The sequence below is a fragment of the Podarcis liolepis genome, assembly GCF_965112155.1.
Source record: "Podarcis liolepis genome assembly, chromosome: 5".
NCBI lineage: Eukaryota > Metazoa > Chordata > Lepidosauria > Squamata > Lacertidae > Podarcis > Podarcis liolepis.
In genome coordinates, this window is record NC_139556.1 from 38201546 (window position 1) to 38221481 (window position 19936).

The 19936-nt window shown below is 42.3% G+C and overlaps 1 protein-coding gene across 1 annotated transcript; it reads left to right on the forward strand.

The window, feature by feature from the left end:
• Nucleotides 1–4997: 4997 nt before the first annotated feature.
• LOC310706839 (lipase member M-like) lies at nucleotides 4998–17398 on the forward strand (the record flags this gene model as incomplete). Its single annotated transcript, XM_083503181.1, has 9 exons — nucleotides 4998–5099; nucleotides 5424–5541; nucleotides 7044–7242; nucleotides 8908–9017; nucleotides 9212–9348; nucleotides 11157–11303; nucleotides 12633–12704; nucleotides 15088–15153; nucleotides 17165–17398. The coding sequence occupies 9 exons, from the start codon at nucleotides 4998–5000 to the stop codon at nucleotides 17396–17398; spliced, it is 1185 nt and encodes a 394-aa protein (XP_083359307.1).
• Nucleotides 17399–19936: the final 2538 nt, after the last annotated feature.

Here is a 19936-nt window from a genome sequence, read left to right on the forward strand (position 1 = left end):
CCAAGATACTGTGTTCTCAGCATATAGCATCACCATAATTATTCACAGAACACAGGCAGATAAATTCCCTTCAAAGCTTCTGCAGCATTCAGTTGCGATTCAGACGCTGTTGGGAGAGGAGACGGTAAGTAATACCCTTCAATTTGATTTTGGTCGTTTAATTTCCCCCCCTGTTGCAACAACTTTTTTTAAAGCCTGTGTTTAAGTATAGCCTGCATTTTGAGCAGAGCTCTCTATGAATGTACTGTAGAACTGAATAATAGTTATACCTGCACTATCCTATAAATTGAACATTAAGAATATAATATATTGTCAGCTGGATCAGGCCAAAGGACCAGAGGTGGGGAATCTATGATCCTCCACATGTTGCTGGTCTCTGGCTCTCCTAGTCCCTAGCCAGCCAGGTTGAGGCTGATGGGAGTTGGAGTCTAACAACATCTGGAGGGCTGCACAGGTATCCCACTCCTGACGTTAGTACTCATAAGATAATAAGCTAAACATGAACAGGCTTTTGAAGGACTCTCTAATTTGATTCAAGAACTTACTTTTTGAGAGCTGTGGAATCTGCATTGAACTAGAAAGAACATAGTTCAAATGTCACCTCCATCATAGATGGCTTTAGGTGTCTTTAGGTCATCTCTCAGCATCAGGCTTTTATAATAATAATAATAATAATAATAATAATAATAATAATGCTGTAATAATACTAAGATACTTCACAGGTTATTCATTGAAATAACACAACTGAAGACTGGGGAGGGCAGGGGAATGAAAGGTTGTCACAGCGAAGAGGGAATGAATCCAGGGAGCAGGATTAGATCTATGGTCTTAAATTGGATGAGGATTATATCCTAGTTACCCCTTCTTCGGGGGGGGGGGGATTATATCCTATCCTAAAGAAGGATTATATGCTCATTACCCCTTCTTTTTGATTTGTGGGTACAAATAATACTGCAACACATAGCAAGGGACTATGAGACATGGGGCAGGGAGCTGAAGAGACATGGGGCACAGGTAGTCTTTTCATCACTCCTTCCTGTTAAAAGTCATGGCCCAAGAAGAGAGAGGAAAATACAGAGGCAAGTCCCTGGCTGCGCAGGTGGTGTCGTCAGCAAGAATTTGGCTTCTTCGATCATGGTCTCAGCTTCCTTTAGGTAGGATTTCTGGTGAGAGATGGGCTGGACCTCACAGCAGTTGACAAGAATGTGTTTGCCAAGAGTCTTGAGAATCTGATCAGGAGAGCTTTAAATAGATCTTGAGGGGGAGGGAGAAAACAATACAAACAACAAAAGAGCACCTGGCACTGGAGGTAATAGCTTCATTGATGCACAAGAAACTGAGGTGGTGCTCCAGAAACCTGCTAAAGGGCAAGAAACTACAAGAAGAAAGCAGCTTCATGGAACAACTCATGGTTTCAGTTGTCTCTACACAAATGCACATGGGAAACAAATAAGATGAATTGGAGCTTTTAATACAGGATGGCAAATACGACTTGGTGGGCATAACTGAAACCTGGTGGGATGAGACTCATGGAGACTCATGGAATGTAGGATTAAGGGGTACAACCTGTTCAAAAGGAATAGACCAAATAGGAAGGGGGAGAGCAGCATTGTATATAAAGGATGTGTGCACTTGTGAAGAAATCCATGGCCTGGAGCATGAAAAGCAGATTGAGATGGGTAAAAATTGTAGGAGAGAGAAACAACAGTGACCTTACTGTGAGTGTGTGCTAGAGACCACCAAGTTAGACTGAAGACTTGGATGATGCCTTACTAGAGCAGACTACCAAACATTCAAAAACGAGAGAAATAGTAATCACGGGGGACTTCCCTGATATCTGTTGGGACTCAAACTCTGCCAAGAGTGTAAGGTCTGGCAAATTCCTCCATTGCCTCACTGACAATTTTATTTCTCAGAAGGTGGAAGAACGAACAAGGGGATCATCTATCTTGGACTTGATCCTCACCAATAGGGAGGAACTGATTGATGAAGTGGAGTGCTTGGAAACTTGGGAGGAAGTGATCATGTTCTCCTGGGTTTCATGATACAGAGGCAAGGGAAAACTGAGTGTAGTCAAGACACACACTCTGGACTTTAAGAAGGCCAATTTCAAAAAGCTGAAGGAGCTACTGGGTGTGATCCCATGGTCAGAAATACTCAATGAGAAGGGAGTCCAAGAAGGATGAGGTTTCTAAAAGGAGAAATATTGAAGGCCCAAATACAGACAATACCAACAAGAAAGAAAAGTGGAAGGCATCTAAGGAAATGGGTGTGGCTGCATAAGGAGCTTACAGATGAGCTGAGAGTTAAGAAGGGCATGTATAAGAAATGGAAGAAAGGGGAAATCACAAAGGAGGAGTATACACAAGTAGCCAACAGTTGCAGAGGGAAAGTAAGGCTGGATAAAGCTCAGAATGATCTCAGGCTTGCAAAAGAGGTTAAAAATAGCAATAAAAAGGTTTCTTCAGCCATGTCCAATGTAAGAGGAAGAACAAGCAAGTAGTAGGTCTTCTGCATGGGGAACATAGAGAAATACTATTGGGTGACAGAGAAAAGGTGGAACTACTCAACACCTACTTTGCTTCTGTCTTCACCCAAAAGGAAAGAGATGCCCAACCTGATGATAACAGAATAAATGATCTAAAGAGGGAGCTGCAGCCCAAGATAGGGAAAGTGGCAGTAAGGGAACACCTAGCTACTTTAAATGAATTCAAATCCCCAGGGCCTGATGAGCTGCATCCAAGGGTACTAAAGGAGCTTGCAGATGTAATTTCAGAGCCTCTGTCTATTATCTTTGAGAATTCTTGGAGAACAGGTGAGGTCCCTACAGACTGGAGGTGGGCAAATGTTGTCCCCATCTTCAAAAAGGGGAACAAGTAAGACCTAGGTAACTACCCACCAGTGAGCTTGACATCGATATCAGGGAAAGTCCTAGAACAGATAATTCAATGGTTGATCTGTGAGCATTTAGAAAAGGCTGTTGTGATTACTAAGACCCAGCATGGGTTTCTCAAAAATAAATCATGTCAGGCTAATCTGATTTCTTTTTTGGATGGAATTACAAAATTGGCAGATCAGGGAAATGCTGTGGACATAGTGTATCTTGATTTCAGTAAGGCTATTGACGAAGTTCGCATGATATTCCTGTGAGGAAGCTGATAAAATGTGGGTTGAATGAGGTAACTGTTAGGTGGATTTGTAGCTGGTTGACTGACTGAACTCAACAAGTACTCGTTAATGGTTCCTTGCCATCCTGAAAAAAAGTGCCAAGTGGGGTGCCGCAGGGTTTTGTCCTCGGCCCATTGTTGTTCAACGTCTTTATAAATGACTTGGACGAAGGAATTGAGGGGATGCTTATCAAATTTGCAGATGACACCAAACTGGGAGGGGTAGCTAATGCCGCAGAAGACAGAATCGGAATTCAAAATGACCTTAACAGACTGGTGAAGTGAAGACAACACTGAGCTAGGTGGACTGATAGGAACATAAAGCAGTCTTCTATGTTCCTAAATTACAGGAATCATAGAACTGTAGAGTTGTAGAGTTGGAAGGGACCCAGAGGATCACCTAGTCCTTGGGTCTCCAGCTCTTTTTGGACTACAACTCCCATTATCCCTAGCTAGCAGGACCAGTGGTCAGGGATGATGGGAACTGTAGTCCAAAAACTGCCTGTGACCCAAGTATAAGAAACCCTAATTTGGTCAAACCCCCTGCAATGCAGGACCAAGCAGCTGTCGCATATGAGGACCAAACCTGCAACCTTTGTGTTATTGGCATACATAAGATCAGCACAAACGGCATACACAAGAAGAACACTCTAGCATGTTTTACTAAAATCTACAGCCAGGCAATTATCCCTGGAGTTATCTGGCAAATTAGGGAGATGCAGCTGTATATTTTAAAAAAAGCTATAATTGAAAGCTATTTATTCTGGCATATAAACAATATGTAAATTACAATAATCTTAAAAACCACTGCGGTGCATGATGCCAATTAATCCTGGTGATGCATGAGAACATCTAGTTTCACAGCCTTCTCTTGTAAGGCAAAGATTAGTCTCACACCCAGGGAGTGCCGGCCTTCTGCCAATCTAGGTTCTTTCCCTGAGAGCATCTGCTAGTTTCCTCCTATTGTATGATTCACTGCATAGGCTTTCATTCATAACACCTCAGCATCCGGCCTCCAGCTGTTTAAAATGAAGTAAGATCACGCTATCACCCTTGGAGCTTCAGTGGAAGCAAACCTTATTCAACTAGGCACTGATGTAAGAGCCTGCCACATATCGCTCCCATGGGCAGCCTCTCTGGTCTGGGTGAGGGAAGTAGAAGGATCCTAGTCCTCACCGCACTTAGAGGGGCCTCAGCTTTCAGAGGGAAGGAAACACAGAGATGGTTAGATACTGTATCCCTCAGTGTTATGCGATTTACTGAAATGCAATTTACAGGGCTACTATGTTAAGTTGCACAAAGCCTGGAGCCTAACAAAAAAAGTTTGCTTCAGTTTGCTAACCAAACTGGCTCCTTATTTTTGAAAGCTTTTATAAGAAGAAAATTTTAAATCCCAGCAGACAGGCATAGACAAATCTGGTTCAGATTAGGGAGCTGCCTGCAGAAGCTCAGAGCCAGAGCCAGTAACTAACAAATTTATTTTGCCTTATCTGTCCGGAGCACCTCAAGAATGCCACCTCCAGCAAAAACAGATATTTTTTCACCAGTTATCAGGAAGCTGCTTCCTACAGAATACAGCATGCTTTCCCTTACTTCAGAGATAACCATTCCTCTTCCTCATGGGGCAGATCTGTTTTCATTTTTTCCTCACAAACCATCCATCTCAGTTATTCATACTTTTAGAAGACAGAAACATCATTTCTTCCGTGCACAGCACCACCCGAACTAAAATTGCGCTCCATGCCCTCAACCTCTATAAAAAACATTTTTAAAAAGACTTCCCATCTTTGCTAAGGAGTTTGAAACAAAATTGTTTTACACAGGTCAGTGATGTGGCTGTTTGTGGCAGTGGTGTGCTTAATGCAACAGACAACAGAGTCAGAAGAATTCCTCAGGAAACGGCACTTGAATCCTCAAGAATTTATGACCACTGTGAGTTGCTTGTTCAGATGCATTTGGAAACAACAGGCTATTGCTAGGACAAAATAATTTGTACATATTTCTTTTAACAGATATTCCAAAGCATTTGCTTTTCATAGAAGGATTTCCAGGCCTCCCTGAGTTACCCCAAAGAGGGCTAGGTGGATTATAATGGATGAATTTGTTTTTGTTCATTACAGCCAGCAGGGGAGGAAGGCAGGATCTAGAACTTTTTTTTCTCTTCTCCTCAGCACCATTGTTCCTAAAATTCCTTGCAGCACATCTAGACTTAGAAAAAAAGGTCTCGATTTGCTGAGGATTTCTTTGTTCTTGCAGAATGAAATAATCCAATATTGGGGATACCCCAGTGAAGAGTATGAAATCCTGACAGAGGATGGCTATTACTTACAAATAAACAGAATTCCTTATGGAATGCACAGTTCTGGGAAGACAGGTAATTTTGGAATATAACTGATGTTTTTATAGCATTTTTTTTTTGAAGGAAGAGAAGGGGCTTAGAACTTTTCATCCTCTGCTCCACAGTCCACACCACCAACGGGCAGGCACTCACATGCCAGGCAGGGGCAGGTTGCAGAGGGCACATGACAGGGATCTCTGTGTAGGGTGCCTGGTTTGCGTTACCTCAGGTTGTGTGCCAGGCAATGGCCCCCTGCCCCCCCCCGTGCTACACCACTGAGGAAGAGTATTGGCAGGATTCCACATAGCCCAGAGGAAACAAATGTGTGTGTATAAATGCTCAGAATGAGCTAATTCAGTTTAATGAAGTTCACTGAATTAGTTCAAAAATCTTTGAATTACACCTGACAGTTGTTGCCAAAATTGCTGGCTGAGCTGAATGCAAATTAACTTCATAGGGGGTTCAAGTTCATTCTGTGTTTTTATACTTTAGACTCTTTAGGCTCTTAAGTTTAAAGTTCATAATGGTTGAAGAAAATAAGTCACATCCCACTGTGTGTGTTCTGATGTTTTCTTAGTCTTCTTTACCTATATGTTATATGTCAGCACAGCAGCTTATAACATTCTGAAAGCTGAGGAAAATTTCAAGGTAATGTGAATTGAACTCTGAACTGAATATGAACCAAACAAGTTCATTTTATAAGTGGACAAATGCGAATTGGAACTAGTTCCTTTCTGGTCATGTTCAACCTGAACTAGAATTAGTTTCTTTTCTAAAAAGACTTTCAAAGCTCTGGTATCTATTTCTCTATGTGATGTTGTGTAAGAATGAAGTGTTTGGATTAAGCTTTTGTGTGCAGAAGCAATGAATTAATTGTAGAAACGGGGTACAATCTTCTGCCCAATTTTTCCTATCTGAGCAGATCTAATCACCTTTGTTTTTCACTACCTTGTCATGATGAGGTAGCATGGACTAAATGATTTATTTATGCCATTGAGCCAGGCCCTGCTCAAGACATTTTGCTGCTTGATGTGAAGGCCAATCCATTCCACGTAAAGAAGCCATCCAGACAAGTCCAGGGATAGCATTCTCCATTCATTTTAGGATAACAGGGTTGGGAGCAGCAGGGCAAGTCAGATGGCAATTATGCCACTCTGTCCTCACTCTGCCTATCAGTAGGGCCAGCCCTGTATGGAATCTTGCCATAGGAAAGCAGCTACTGATTTTCAGCAATGGAGCTGAAGAATTTGCTGCTTTCTCATCTGATCTTTACTGCCTTTGTATTGGCTATGATTTGTATTGTGTTGCTTTTGTATTGGCTATGATTTCGAAGAAGCATTTGTTCATATTTTTTAATAGTGCCTAAAGGTGAGGCAGCCATGGGTCATCACCTGATTACAAGTAATTATCTCTGTCCTATATATAATTGTGTTTTTCCTGGACTAGATGAAAGCATCACAAATATCAATGTTGGTGAAGAGAACACAAATAAACTATAAGGTAGATTGCCCATTTTGTTTCTGTTTCCCCCACCCCAGGTCCTAGGCCAGTTGTTTTACTGGTACATGGTATTTTGCTTGAAAGTAGGTGCTGGATTGCAAATCTTCCCAACAATAGCCTGGGATTCTTCCTAGCAGATGCTGGTTATGATGTTTGGATGATAAATGCTAGAGGGACCACCTGGTCTAGAAGACACAAGACTCTGTCAATTGACCAAGAAGAATTTTGGGATTTCAGGTATAAAGAGACAACTTGTAACTTGGATAATTGAGACAATGGTAGTAACTGCTGTCTCTGAAGTACAACTGCTAACAACATATCTTTTTTCCTTCTGTTGTGTCAGAAGTGCTTCAATCCTGGAAAGAGTTCCCAAAGATGGGACATGGTGGATTGCGGTTCCTTTTTTAATTAATTTTAGAGCCAACATCAACATGACAAAATGCATGACTTTCTCTATATTCATGCAGACTGAATTTGTGGGGCTCTGAGATCATAATTAGGACTGTGCATTTGCTCTGGACAAATCTTAGGACCTGAACTGAATCAAGCCAATCTGGAATTGTGGATTGTGGAAATGGTGGATTGTGCAAGAAGAGGGTGGGTGAAGAAGGAGATGCAGGTGAAGGCTCTCACCTGTCATACTTCTCCCTGCCTCTGCTGATGTCATAGGAGCATGTTTGTCAGTTCACAGTGCAAAGAACTCATCTCTGCCTCTTGGCCTTCCTCATCACACCCTGCTGCTTCAGCTTTTGCATCTGATGCTGGACGACTTTCTGCCACAGACTCTCATAGCTCACTAAGCCTTCTTACTGCTTCAGAGTCTGACACCTCCTCTTTCCTGTTGTCTCCATCTTCTCCTTCTGACCTCTTGTTGTCGTTCCACCACCTCTCCCTGGGCTCTGAGCCTTCTTCCCTGGTGACCCCCCAGCTGGTTCCTCGCACCATTCCTCTGCATCAAACAAGTCCATGGAAGCTGACTACATGCTTATTTAGGGTTTAAAACCTGACTGAACATGAGGTTGGGGAGGGGGAGAGAAAGAAATGGTGAACTCCCCATTGACCCCTGAAGACTGTACTATTCTTTTGGCGTGGGTGGGAGTGAGGAAACAGAGCTATTTGGAATTTCTTACATTTTCCCCTTACAATTTATATATCACTTGATTACAGTTCTCACGAAGTGGTGGCATTCTAAGTAGTTAACATGCATTTTTAATGGCACAATCCTGTATAGCAATGGGGAATCACAGCCCAAATTACCTCATTATTTGAGGCAGAGTCCATGCATACTTCTAATAGTGTGCTTTAGTAATGAAACAGAAGGATAAGTGGAGAAAACTTCACCTGCATTTTGTATGTATGACTACAAAGTGGGTGGCGCTGTGGTCTAAACCACTGAGCCTCTTGGGCCTGCTGATCAGAAGGTCAGTGGTTCGAAGTCCCACAACGGAGTGAGCTCCTGTTGCTCTGTCCCAGCTCCTGCCAACCTAGCTGTTCAAAAGCACACCAGTGCAAGGAGATAAATAGGTACGACTGCGGTGGGAAGGGAAACGGCGTTTCCATGTACTCTGGTTTTCGTCACGGTGTTCCGTTGCGCCAGAAGCGGTTTAATCATGCTGGGCACATGACCCGGAAAGCTGTCTGGGGACAAATGCCAGCTCCCTTGGTCTGAAAGTGAGATGAATGCTGCAACCCCATAGTCACCATTGACTGGACATAATAATAATAATAATAATAATAATACCTTTTATTTCTACCCCACCCTTCCCTGTTCAGAAAACCAGGCTCAGACAAATTTAACAACAAATTTAAAACACTTACGGTAATTGATGCAACAAAAAACAGCATAAAATACAGTAACTTAACCCTCCACGGGTCCTTTACCTTTACCTTAATGTCTTACAGCATCCATGAAATTGCGATATATGATATTCCAGCAACAATAAATTTTATCCTGCAGAAAACTAAGCAAGAAGGATTGTATGTTATCAGTCAGTCTCAGGGTGGGACACTTGGTAAGTAATAAGAAATGAATGGAATGTGTTTACTGCCTGAGCCCTTTTTTAAAAGGCCTTCTTACAATCAAAAATTCCCATCACTGGTATAGTTGAAACCTAAAAATTTTGATTGAAGGAACAATAAGCAAGGACTTTTGGCTCCCATATGTTTGGCACAGCTGCTGAATTCTGGAATTCTTTCTCTTTGGCAGGTTTAATTGCCTTTTCACTCTTGCCACAGCTCGCTCAGAAAGTCAAGCTCTTTATAACTTTTGGTCCTACCTACACACTTGTCGGCACCAGTGGACCTTCTGCGCTATTTCTCAGTCTTCCAGATGCATTAATAAGTGTAGGTATTTCTCATAGGTTTTTATAGTGTGTTAATGTGGCCTTCTAACATAATCAGTTTAGTGATATGGGCAGTTCAACCTTTAAGTTTATCCATTTGTCATTATTTTGGGGGAGGTCATGTAATATCTGGTTTAATTAATCTTCACATATTAATCCTAAAGAGGATAATAATAATAATAATAATAATAATAATAATAATAATAATAATAATTTTTATTTATACCCTGCCCTCCCCAGTCAAGACTGGGCTCAGGGTGGCTAACACCAAATATAAAAACAATTGATTGAAATACAGCTTTAAAAACAAGATTAAAATACAACATTAAAACATTAAAATGCAGCCTGATTTCAGTGGAAACTCAAAAACTTTTGGGGGGATGACAGCGTCAAGGCTTCACCAAGGCTAACTATCCAGACTGGTCCTACATGGGCAAGAAAAAAGCCAGGGAAGTCCCCAAATAGGTGTTCCAACACAGAAGGAGAAAGGAAAAAAGAAAGAGGGGGAGCAGTCAAATTAATTCCAAGCCAAAGGCCAGGCAGAACAACTCTGTCTTACAGGCCCTGCTGAAAGAAATCAGATCCTGCAGGGCCCTGAGACAGAGCGTTCCACCAGGCTGGAGCCAGTGTTGAAAAGGCCCTGTCTCTGGTTGAAGCTAATCTGACTTCCTTAGGGCCCGGGACCTCTAGGGTGTTGCTATTTATGGACCTTAAGGTCCTCTGTGGGGTATATTGGGAGAGGCGGTCCCATAGGTATGAGGGTCCTAGGCCGTGAAGGGCTTTAAAGGTCAAAACCAGCACCTTAAATCTGGCCCTGTACTCCACTGGGAGCCAGTGCAGCTGGAAAAGCACTGGGTGAATATGCTCCCATGACAGAGACCCTGTGAGGAGCCTCACTGCAGCATTCTGCACCTGCTGGAGTTTCTGGGACAGCTTCAAGGACAGCCCCACATAGAGCGAATTACAGTAGTAAAGCCTGGAGGTGACCGTTGCATGGATCACTGTGGCCAGGTTGGGGTGAGAAAGGTAAAGGACCAACTGCTTGATGCAGCGAAGGTGAAAAAAGGTCACCTTGGCTATTGCTGTAACCTGCGCCTCCATGGAAACGGAGGCGTCAAGGATTATACCCAAACTCTTAACAGAAGGCAATGGCACTAATTGGGCCCTTGCAAGAGAAGGGAGTTGGTCCCTCATCCCCATGCCATCCCGACCCAGCCAGAGGACCTCTGTCTTTGAAGGATTTAGTTTCAATTGGCTCCCATGAAACCATCCAGCCACAGCTTTCAAGCATCTGGTCAGCGTGTCCAGGGCCGAGTCGGTGTGGCCATCCATCAGCAGATAGAGCTGAGTGTCATCAGCATATTGGTGACAACCCAGCCCAAAGCTCCAGACAATCTGGGCAAGGGGTTCATAAAGATGTTAAAAAGCATTGGGGAGAGGATTGCGTGCTGCAGCACTCCACACACCAAGGAGTGGCATGACGACATCTCCCTCCCTAGCGCCACCCTCTGTCCCCAACCAGAAATAAAGGAGCACAGCCATTTTCGGGCTATGCCCTGTATCCTCACGTCGGCGAGGTGGTGGTTCAAAGATCATGATTGACCATGTCAAAGGCTTCTGACAAATCTAAGAGTATCAGCAGTACCGACCCGCCTCAATCCAGTTGTCTACGGAGATCATCTGTTAGGGCGACCAGAGCCATCTCGGTCCCGAAACCAGGACGGAACCTGGACTGAAATGGATCTAAAGCTGATGCTTCCTCCAGAAACCTACCAAAGAATCACAAAGATCTCTGTGTTTATTTTACAGCTCATATGGGGAAAGAAAGAATTTGTCCTTTTCAGTAACAAAATGAAAAGACTGAATGCCAAGCTGTGTAGTTATCCATTGATAGACAATTTTTGCCTCCAACTTATTTTCCTTTCTGTTGGATGCAATCAAAATAACTTAAATGTGGTAAGTTGACTCTTTATTTTTCTACATATATTGACAAAAAAGTACTCCATTTTTTCTCTCCAGCCAGCAATATATTTTGCAGAAAACCGAATTCATTTTAATAGATAAATTATAAATTTAGTGATGGAATCCAAAGCATGTGTATGTCAGTATCTTCAGCTCACAGGCAGAGGTACCTGGCCTCCCCCGAGGCAATTGAGCGAGATACTGTGCTTACCGTCCGTCTGCGACCTCGGCAGGCTAGGTAAACAAACCCGGCAATTCTTCTCATTAGTCGTGAGAAGAACACACCCTCTGCTTGTCAGCTTCTCCCTCCCTCCCTGCATTCTCCCAGGGAGGAGAAATGAGACAGACAGGAGTCCTTTCTACATGTTTTATTCCTGTCACTCAACAGTACATAGAAATGTGACTGCACTCTTCAGTCTCCATCAGAAGAGTCTCAACTCCTCCCCTGTACTTCCAGCACAGGTCACATGACACACTGAGCTAATATCCGGTGCTCAGTACAGAAAATAGGCTCCACTTTTTCTCCAACAGAACAGTGAGAAACCACAACATCCTGTTTTGCATTCCAGCCATCTGGAGCTGGCTTTTGCCTTGGTGCTTTTTCAGAAATTAATATGATGGAGTCCAATGGTACATGCTCCAAGATATGCATGTATGGGATTGTAGCCCTAAAGGTACAATTGACTAACCAAGTTTGTAAATGTTGCAGCTAGAATTGAGAATAATCTTTGTGGAAGAGACCCTGGTACATTACAGAAAGAATAAGCTGTATGGTTTTTGTTGTAACTTTCATTGACGAAGTTGATAACAGATGAAAAATATTTTAAAATATTTATAACATTTTTTTTAAATTCCAAGAAATTCGCAAGATGGCTTTCAAGCAAACAATAGAAAATATATATGCACTATTAAAATAGTATAAAAATAAAAAAGCAAATCAGCACAAAGCTCCCAACCTCTGCTGCCACATCTTTCCTGAGCTGTATGCTTTCCTATATAATTTGCCTTTCCCTTTCATCAAGGTTTATATATATAGTATTGCCCTGGGTTGGATCTAGACACATCAAAGAAGGTTTCAGTTAAACACCTTGTAAACTTTGTATGAGAAATCGGGTTGGCAAAAACGGGACTCCACAGCACCATCTGGTGTCACGGTCTTATAATGCATATAAAACACATATAAAGCGCTTTTTCTTTCCCAGTGTAGTTGAGTCCCAAATGCTTGTGACTTTTTGCTAGTGTAATTCATCCCTTCCCCCCACTCATTGAATATTCAGAGACGATTCTAAAAAAATGTTTCCATGCCTATTATTTCTCCCCTAGAGTCGAGTAGACGTGATTGTTGGAATTTTCCCTGATTTTGGTTCTGTAAAAAACTTGATCCACTTTGCCCAGGTAGGGTTTAGTGCATGCTTTTCCTTTTTTTTTCAAAATTCAGAGGTCATTTGATATCCAAATGCATGTTTAAAGTGTGTGAATAAGGGTTTTCTTTTTTAATTTTCAGAAGGTGACAGGAAAGTTACAGTAAATGAAAAACAATATAGCAATAAATGGTACATGCTATATATGATATATATGCATCTACAGGGGTCAAAACTGGCAATAATAACATGCAAATGAAAGCAAATATAAATATCCTTAAATAGGTTGTGTAGTGGTTGGGGAGTTACTCGTGCGTAATCCTGTCCCGTTTGGACATTAGATTGCATGGTTAAACCCTTCTGACTGCACAGCCCATTTCAGCGTGGCTGCCCTTAGTCACTCGTAGAATCTGTCTGTGGGCGTTTCTTAAAGCGCTGCCAACATAAGAGCTGTTTGACACCCAAGCGTCTCCGCCTCTCACTGCGCGGGAGTCTCCTGCGCAGGGTGGGCGTGGGTAGCGGGGTGCCTGGGCTCTCCTCACTAACTTCCAGCAAAGAGTCCTGGAGCCCCTGCACCTCCACGTCCCGTTGCTCTCCTGGATCCCTGGTGTTACACTTATTCCCTTCCCCTTCTTCCCAGCTGAGTCTCCCCCTAGCGCTGGGACCTTCTCCTGCAGAATCAGAGACCCTCTCCTTCTCCCGTGCCTCTGATGTCAGTTCCCTGACAGGTTGCATGAAAGAAGAATGAAAGAGCAAGTTTTCTATTGCATTGTCTAAAGAGTAATTCTTAAATTCAAACGTCAAGCAATTTTTTATTCATTCTGTTTGAGGTGAGAGTTAAGTTTGAATTTTCACACTGCAGTTTCTCATTACCAGGGTTTTTTTTCCAGCCAGAACTCACTGGAACTGAGTTCCGGCACCCCTTTGTTGCGTTCCTCGACCCCATTGGTGGGTTCTGGCTGATCTGTAATTTTCTGGTACCGTCCCCTTGCAGAGGGCTGCGCAACAGCAGTGTTGGGCAGCACTTTGGGCTGCTTGGCAGAGGCGGTGTTTGGCAGGATGATTTGGGCGGTGTGGTGGAGGTCGGCGGCGAAAGTTTTTATTTTTTCCCTGCAGGGGTGCTCCGCCTAAAAATAGGAGAGCTCCGGCACCTCTTTTTCTAGAAAATAGCCCTGCTCATTACCTTTTACAATTTGGCAAGAACTGGCATTGTGAATATTGCAAATTATTCTTCCCTTTGGAATGCCCTCCCTTCAGATATCAAGGAGAAAAAGAACTACACAACTTTTAGAAGATATCTGAAGGCACCATGTATTGGGAAGTTTTTAATGTTTCATGTTTTATTATGTTTTTATATATGCTGTAAGCTGCCCAGAGTGGCTGGGGAAACCCAGCCAGATGGGTGGGTTATAAATAATAAAATTATTTATTTATTATTATTATTATGATTAAACCAATTATATGACTAGAAACAGAAAAATATGTAATGGACTCAAATATTTAGGGTGGATCTATACTCATAGTTTTTAATGTTAAGGAAAGGTTAAGGAATTGGTTTTGATAACATAATACATCCTACTTTTTACATTCATAATGCATTATTGCCTTGTCTTTTTTATTGCTTAATTTGTAACTGTTTTATGCTGTTTTATTGGTGAAAAACTGCTCATATGTCTCTATATAGTGTAGAGAGCCAGTGTGGTGTAGTGGTTAAGAGCGGTAGTCTCGTAATCTGGGGAACCGGGTTCGCGTCTCCGCTCCTCCACATGCAGCTGCTAGGTGACCTTGGGCCAGTCACACTTCTTTGAAGTCTCTCAGCCCCACTCACCTCACAGAGTGTTTGTTGTGGGGGAGGAAGGGAAAGGAGAATGTTAGCCGCTTTGAGACTCCTTAAAGGGAGTGAAAGGCGGGATATCAAATCCAAACTCTTCTTCTTCTTCTTCTTACCTTTTAAAAAAACGCATTCATACTCTGCTCCCCTCCAATGGAATTTGAGAGGTGGTGTTCAGTTTCATTTAAATTTGAAAGGCTTACATGCACAAATAACAAAGGACTCAGAGGGACGTAGGGAGGGAGGATTAAACTGTGACACCAGAGGGTGGATCTGAGCAACCAGCAACCAGCAGCAGGGAAAGAAAAAAGCATTTTGGAAAATGGTGTAGCCAGGTATTACTTACATTTGGGGGAGGGGGAAAAACACACACCATCCCAGGGTAAAAAAAAAGTTTTAATTCACAAGTATGCCCTGTGTTGTTTTAGAACGACATCTCTAATATTATTCTGGAAATAACGTTAAACAGGTCAGTGTAGATCCAACCTAAGAAATCATCAAGCATTTTTTTATTTATTATGTGCAAGTTATAAATATGTCACAATTAAAAATTCAAATATTCATTCCTTTTCCTCAACTTTTTTAGATTTTTAAATCAAAAGAACTGAAACGTTTTGACTATGGCAGTAAGAACAAGGCTATATACAACACGGTAATTACAAGGGTTGTGGTGATGGGGATTTGTCATAGATTTCAATATGTTAAAGCTGCATATTTATTTGGGGCTAACTCTCATTGAACTAAGTGGGTCACCCCAAAAAGAAAAGAAAAGCTTAAGGAGTAAGCCCTGCACAAATGTGGAGCGGAATCCCTGAGATGGTTGGATGGCACCTTGTATGTCTCCTTCTAAGAACCTCTGCAGCCAAGCTGGTGCCAAATGTATTGTTCATATTTCCTTTGGAGAACATCCATGAACCGAGAGTGGGGTCTTGTTGTCTGGACACCCCAGGGATGCCATGCACACTGCCCAAGCTTGCGTCACTGGCAAGGTCACCTGGGCACTGCTAATGCAGCTGCTTGACTTCATCGCTGGAATCACACTCCATTGTCTCCGAAGACAGCTGGATGCCAGCATTGTAAACCTAGATCCCATCTCTCTCCTGGTAAACCCTTAATGCTTCCTTGTACAGCCATGCCTGGGCCTCATGGCTGAGGTCCTGGATTCCACAGCCCAAAAGAGCACCAGATAAAACAGGCAAAGGCAAACAAGTACGGTGACAGTACCTCGGCCAACATCGACATGCCGCGCTCCAACAAAGCTGATGCTGGTCGCCACAGCATCTTTCCTTACTCATTCTTTTGTAAAGGTTTTTATAGTCAGGGGTGACCACCCTGGCCTCTATGTGGTTACAGATGCTTATTTTATTTTATTTTATTTTATTTCATTTATCATATTATCCTTTTCTTACATTGGGATGCTGCTTATTCCCACGGAGATGTGTTTAGCCTCAGAAAAGCAGAAACAAACTCAATTTTATTCCTGTGGTCTTGATGGTACTATGTTTTAAGTGCTTTTTAAAATATAAAGCCGCACATGTTCAGCATGTGTGTTTGTGGATGTGGATAGGTAGATAGATGGAGATAGATAGATGATAGATGATAGATGATAGATGATAGATGATAGATGATAGATGATAGATGATAGATGATAGATGATGATAGATGGATAGATGGATAGATAGATAGATAGATAGATAGATAGATAGATAGATAGACGATGGTTTCAAAACTGTTATTTTGTTTGCAGAAGCAGGAATGTAGAAGTAGTTGTGAAGCAATGAAATGGTAGTGGGAAAGAAATATCTTGCATAGTGTAATGTGTATGAGTTACTCGTGCGTAAACTGCCGCCTCTCTAGGCTTAATTGCCTTGGTTAAACCGTTCTGACTGCACAGCCCATCTCCGTGTGGCTGTCTCAGTCGCTGGCAGAATCTGTCTGTGGATGTTTCTTAAACCTTTTCCAACATAGAAGCTGTCTGACTCCCAGTCGCCTCCTCCTCTCACTGCGTGGGAGTCTTCTGCGCAGGGAGGGCGTGGGTAGTGGAGGGCCTGTGCTCTCCTCACTGATCTCCAGAGAAGAATCCCAGAGCTCTTCCTCTGCTTCCCCCATTTGCCCCCCTTTATCCCTGGTGTTGCGCTGATTTCTTTCCTCCTCTACCGAGCTGCTTCTCCCCCTGGTGCTGGGTCCTTCGCCCGCAGAATCTGGGAGCCTCCCCTTTGCCTCTCACTCTGATGTCAGTTCCCTGACACATAGCCTTCTAAAACTTTCTAAACCTCATGCCTGCAAGACCGTGAAGCCCAGATCCTAAAAGTACCAAGCTGAACCATGTGTCACTTTGTCAGACATACACATTACTCCTGACACAGATCCTTAGTGTCATCATACATCCCACAATGTTAGCATAACATAGTCATCCAATAATTATCCTGGACACATATATCAAAAATGCACAGTAAATCATTAATACATCACAGATCCATTAAGATATTGGAGAAGAAAAGTTGAAACTAATGCTCAAGGTACCATTTTCCAGGACCATAGGTCACACATCCCAGAGTTTTGATAGTCCTGCATAGGAACAGTCAGAAGGCTAAGAAAACAGGTAAAAATCTATGATTGGTAGGTGAAACCCATTTTAATCACTCTAATCTTTTCATCCACAGACCACTCCTCCATTCTATCAAATTGAAGACATGGTTGTGCCAACTGCTGTGTGGTATGGTGGACATGATATTATAGAAAACATAAAGGACATTAAGCTGTTGCTTCCTCGGATCTCTAATTTAGTTTTCCATAAGTATATTCCTGAATGGCAGCATTCAGATTCTTTATTTGGTCTTGATATTCCAAAGCAAGAATTCCCTGATGTATTGTATCTGATGCAGAAGTACAAATAAAATGTTATAAAAGTCATATATACTGCATATATTCCATGTCACTGTAGATGCTGCAGTGGGTCTACATAATGTGTATTCATGATCAGTTTGTAAATTGAGGTGTTCCCCCCCCCATTACCTATTGCTCATCATCAAATTAATTCTACCTGCTGGCACTGACACAACTGATAGTAGAATTCATTGACCTTGCATCTCTCTCCTGACATTCTAATCTTACTTCCCTGTTCCCAAAACGTGTCAAGGAGCTTCAAGGAGAGATGCTGGATTAAGATGCTGGCGCTAACTCAGTACAGCAGCCAAGTGACATGGTGTCTCTGGAGAGTATGCTAGAGCGCCCTCCTTCCCCCAGGTCTCAGAGCAGAAAGCTAAACAGGCACAAAGGGATTTCCTTAGAAGCCACCGTAGGTGGCAGGAGGAGTCTGAGGACTACGAAGTAACAGCCAGGGAGAAGGCAGGAGCATCATTCTGAGCAACTTCGGTTCAAGTGTTGAGGTTTACATTCCATGTCTCCATGTGTGTTCATTGGTTGAAATAAAGCACTGAAAGAAGATCTCAGAGTCTCTGATTTCACTAGGTCGCTAGCCAGTGAGCTGTTGAAGGCAAGCTCCTGACAGCCACTGGCCTAATCTAGCAGGCTTTTATTATGTTCTTTTTAAATACAGGAATCTCTGTCCCATTTAGAGGTAACACTAGGAGGCAGGATTTTGGCTATGTGCCCATGGTTCAATGGGGAATTGTGAGCATAAACAAGTACTGTGGGTTCTTTCCTCAAGACTGGAGTGGGTGAAGCTGACTCTTACATTTCTACCAAGGCTTTCAACATGACCTCAGTCCATTTCAAACAGGGTTTTGGCCTGGTTTTGGTACAGAAACTGCTTTGGTTGCCCTGTATGATGACCTCTGTTGAGAGAGAGACAAGGGAAACATGTCCCTGTTAATTCTTCTCGACCTCTCAGCAGCTTTCGATCAACCATCAACCAACATCAACCACCGAACTAAGGGTGCATAGCACCCCTTTGCGGTGGTTCCAGTCCTACTTGGTCGTTCCCAGAGGGTGTTGCTTGGGGAATGCTTTGCAGCCCCATGGAACCTTCAATGTGGGGTTCTACAAGACTCAATCCTATCCCCTACGTTGTTTAACAACTACATGAAACCGCTGGGTGGGGTTATCCGGAGGTTTGAAGTATGTTGTCAGCAGTATGCTGATGACACTCAGCTCTATTTCCCCTTTACATCTGCAGGTGAGGCAGTGGAAGTGCTGGACCAGTGTCTTGCCTCGGTAATGGACTGAATGAGAGCCAACAAACTGAAACTCAATCCAGATAAGACTGAGGCACTGTTAGTGGGTGCAGGAAGATGGGTGGGAGATTGTCTACTCTTGATGGGGTTACACTTCCTTTGAAGGAGCAGGTTTGTAGCTTGGGGGTACTCCTAGATCCTTTGCTGTCACTCGAGGCTCAGGTACAACTTAAGTGGATACAAAATAATGACGACAACACACACAGGACAAAAAAAAAATGTAGACATAAAATTTATATACCACTTAATATAAGCATAAGTTTCCAGGTGAGTTATATTTTTTAAAATATGCAAGGAAGTATAATGTACATTTCAATGCTTTGAACTGATTTTTTAATGAAATGATTTTAGAATGTTGTATCATTTTACTGTTAGCCGCCCTGAGCCCAACTTCGGCTGGGGAGGGCAGGATATAAATATTTTCTTTAAAAAAATTCTTCTTCTTCTTCTTCTTCTTCTTCTTCTTCTTCTTCTTCTTCTTCTTCTTCTTCTTCTTCTTCTTCTTCTTCTTCGTCATACTGCCTTGCCTTGCCACAAGGCATATGATAGTATGTGATAATTCTTTTCTCATAACTGTTTTGCTTACTCTGCATCTGTTCCATAATTAACAATGCACCCAGAAAGACACGTTTTGCATAATTATACAGTAGCTGATGAAAGTGATCTTATTCTCTTCAGTTTATTACAAACTAAGTCTTCTTCAGTGTGCATTAGAGATGTGGTTGCTATTGCTGAACAGGAACAGGTAAGCAAAAATCTTTTCTTCCCTGTATCTTTTTCATTTATTTTCTGGAGACATACCTTGGTCTTACATTTTAATAGCTTGCATTTAACAAAGTTAGGCATTACTATCATAAAGTGCAACCCAATCATCCAGTAGAAATTAAGGCTACTTGCACAAAGTCTGCTGGCACAGAACTGTGGGGGAATCACAAATTGCATAAATGTGTACAGAATTATTTATACCTTACTTTCTGAATTGCATTTGTAGTCTGCCCTTCCTCCATAAGGAAAATACAATATTTTAAAATGCTTAAAACATTGAAAAACAGTAAAAAACATCTAAAAAGCAAAAAACCAAAAAATATTTTTTGAAGCAAATTTCAAAACAGGTATAACAAACACAAATGTCATATGTTTTGGAATACTGTACTTGCTTATTCTTTCCCACCAGTGTATGGTTTCATTGTGGGTTAGAATTGAGCCTGCTTAGCCTTATTTCCATGACTTTTCCTCATG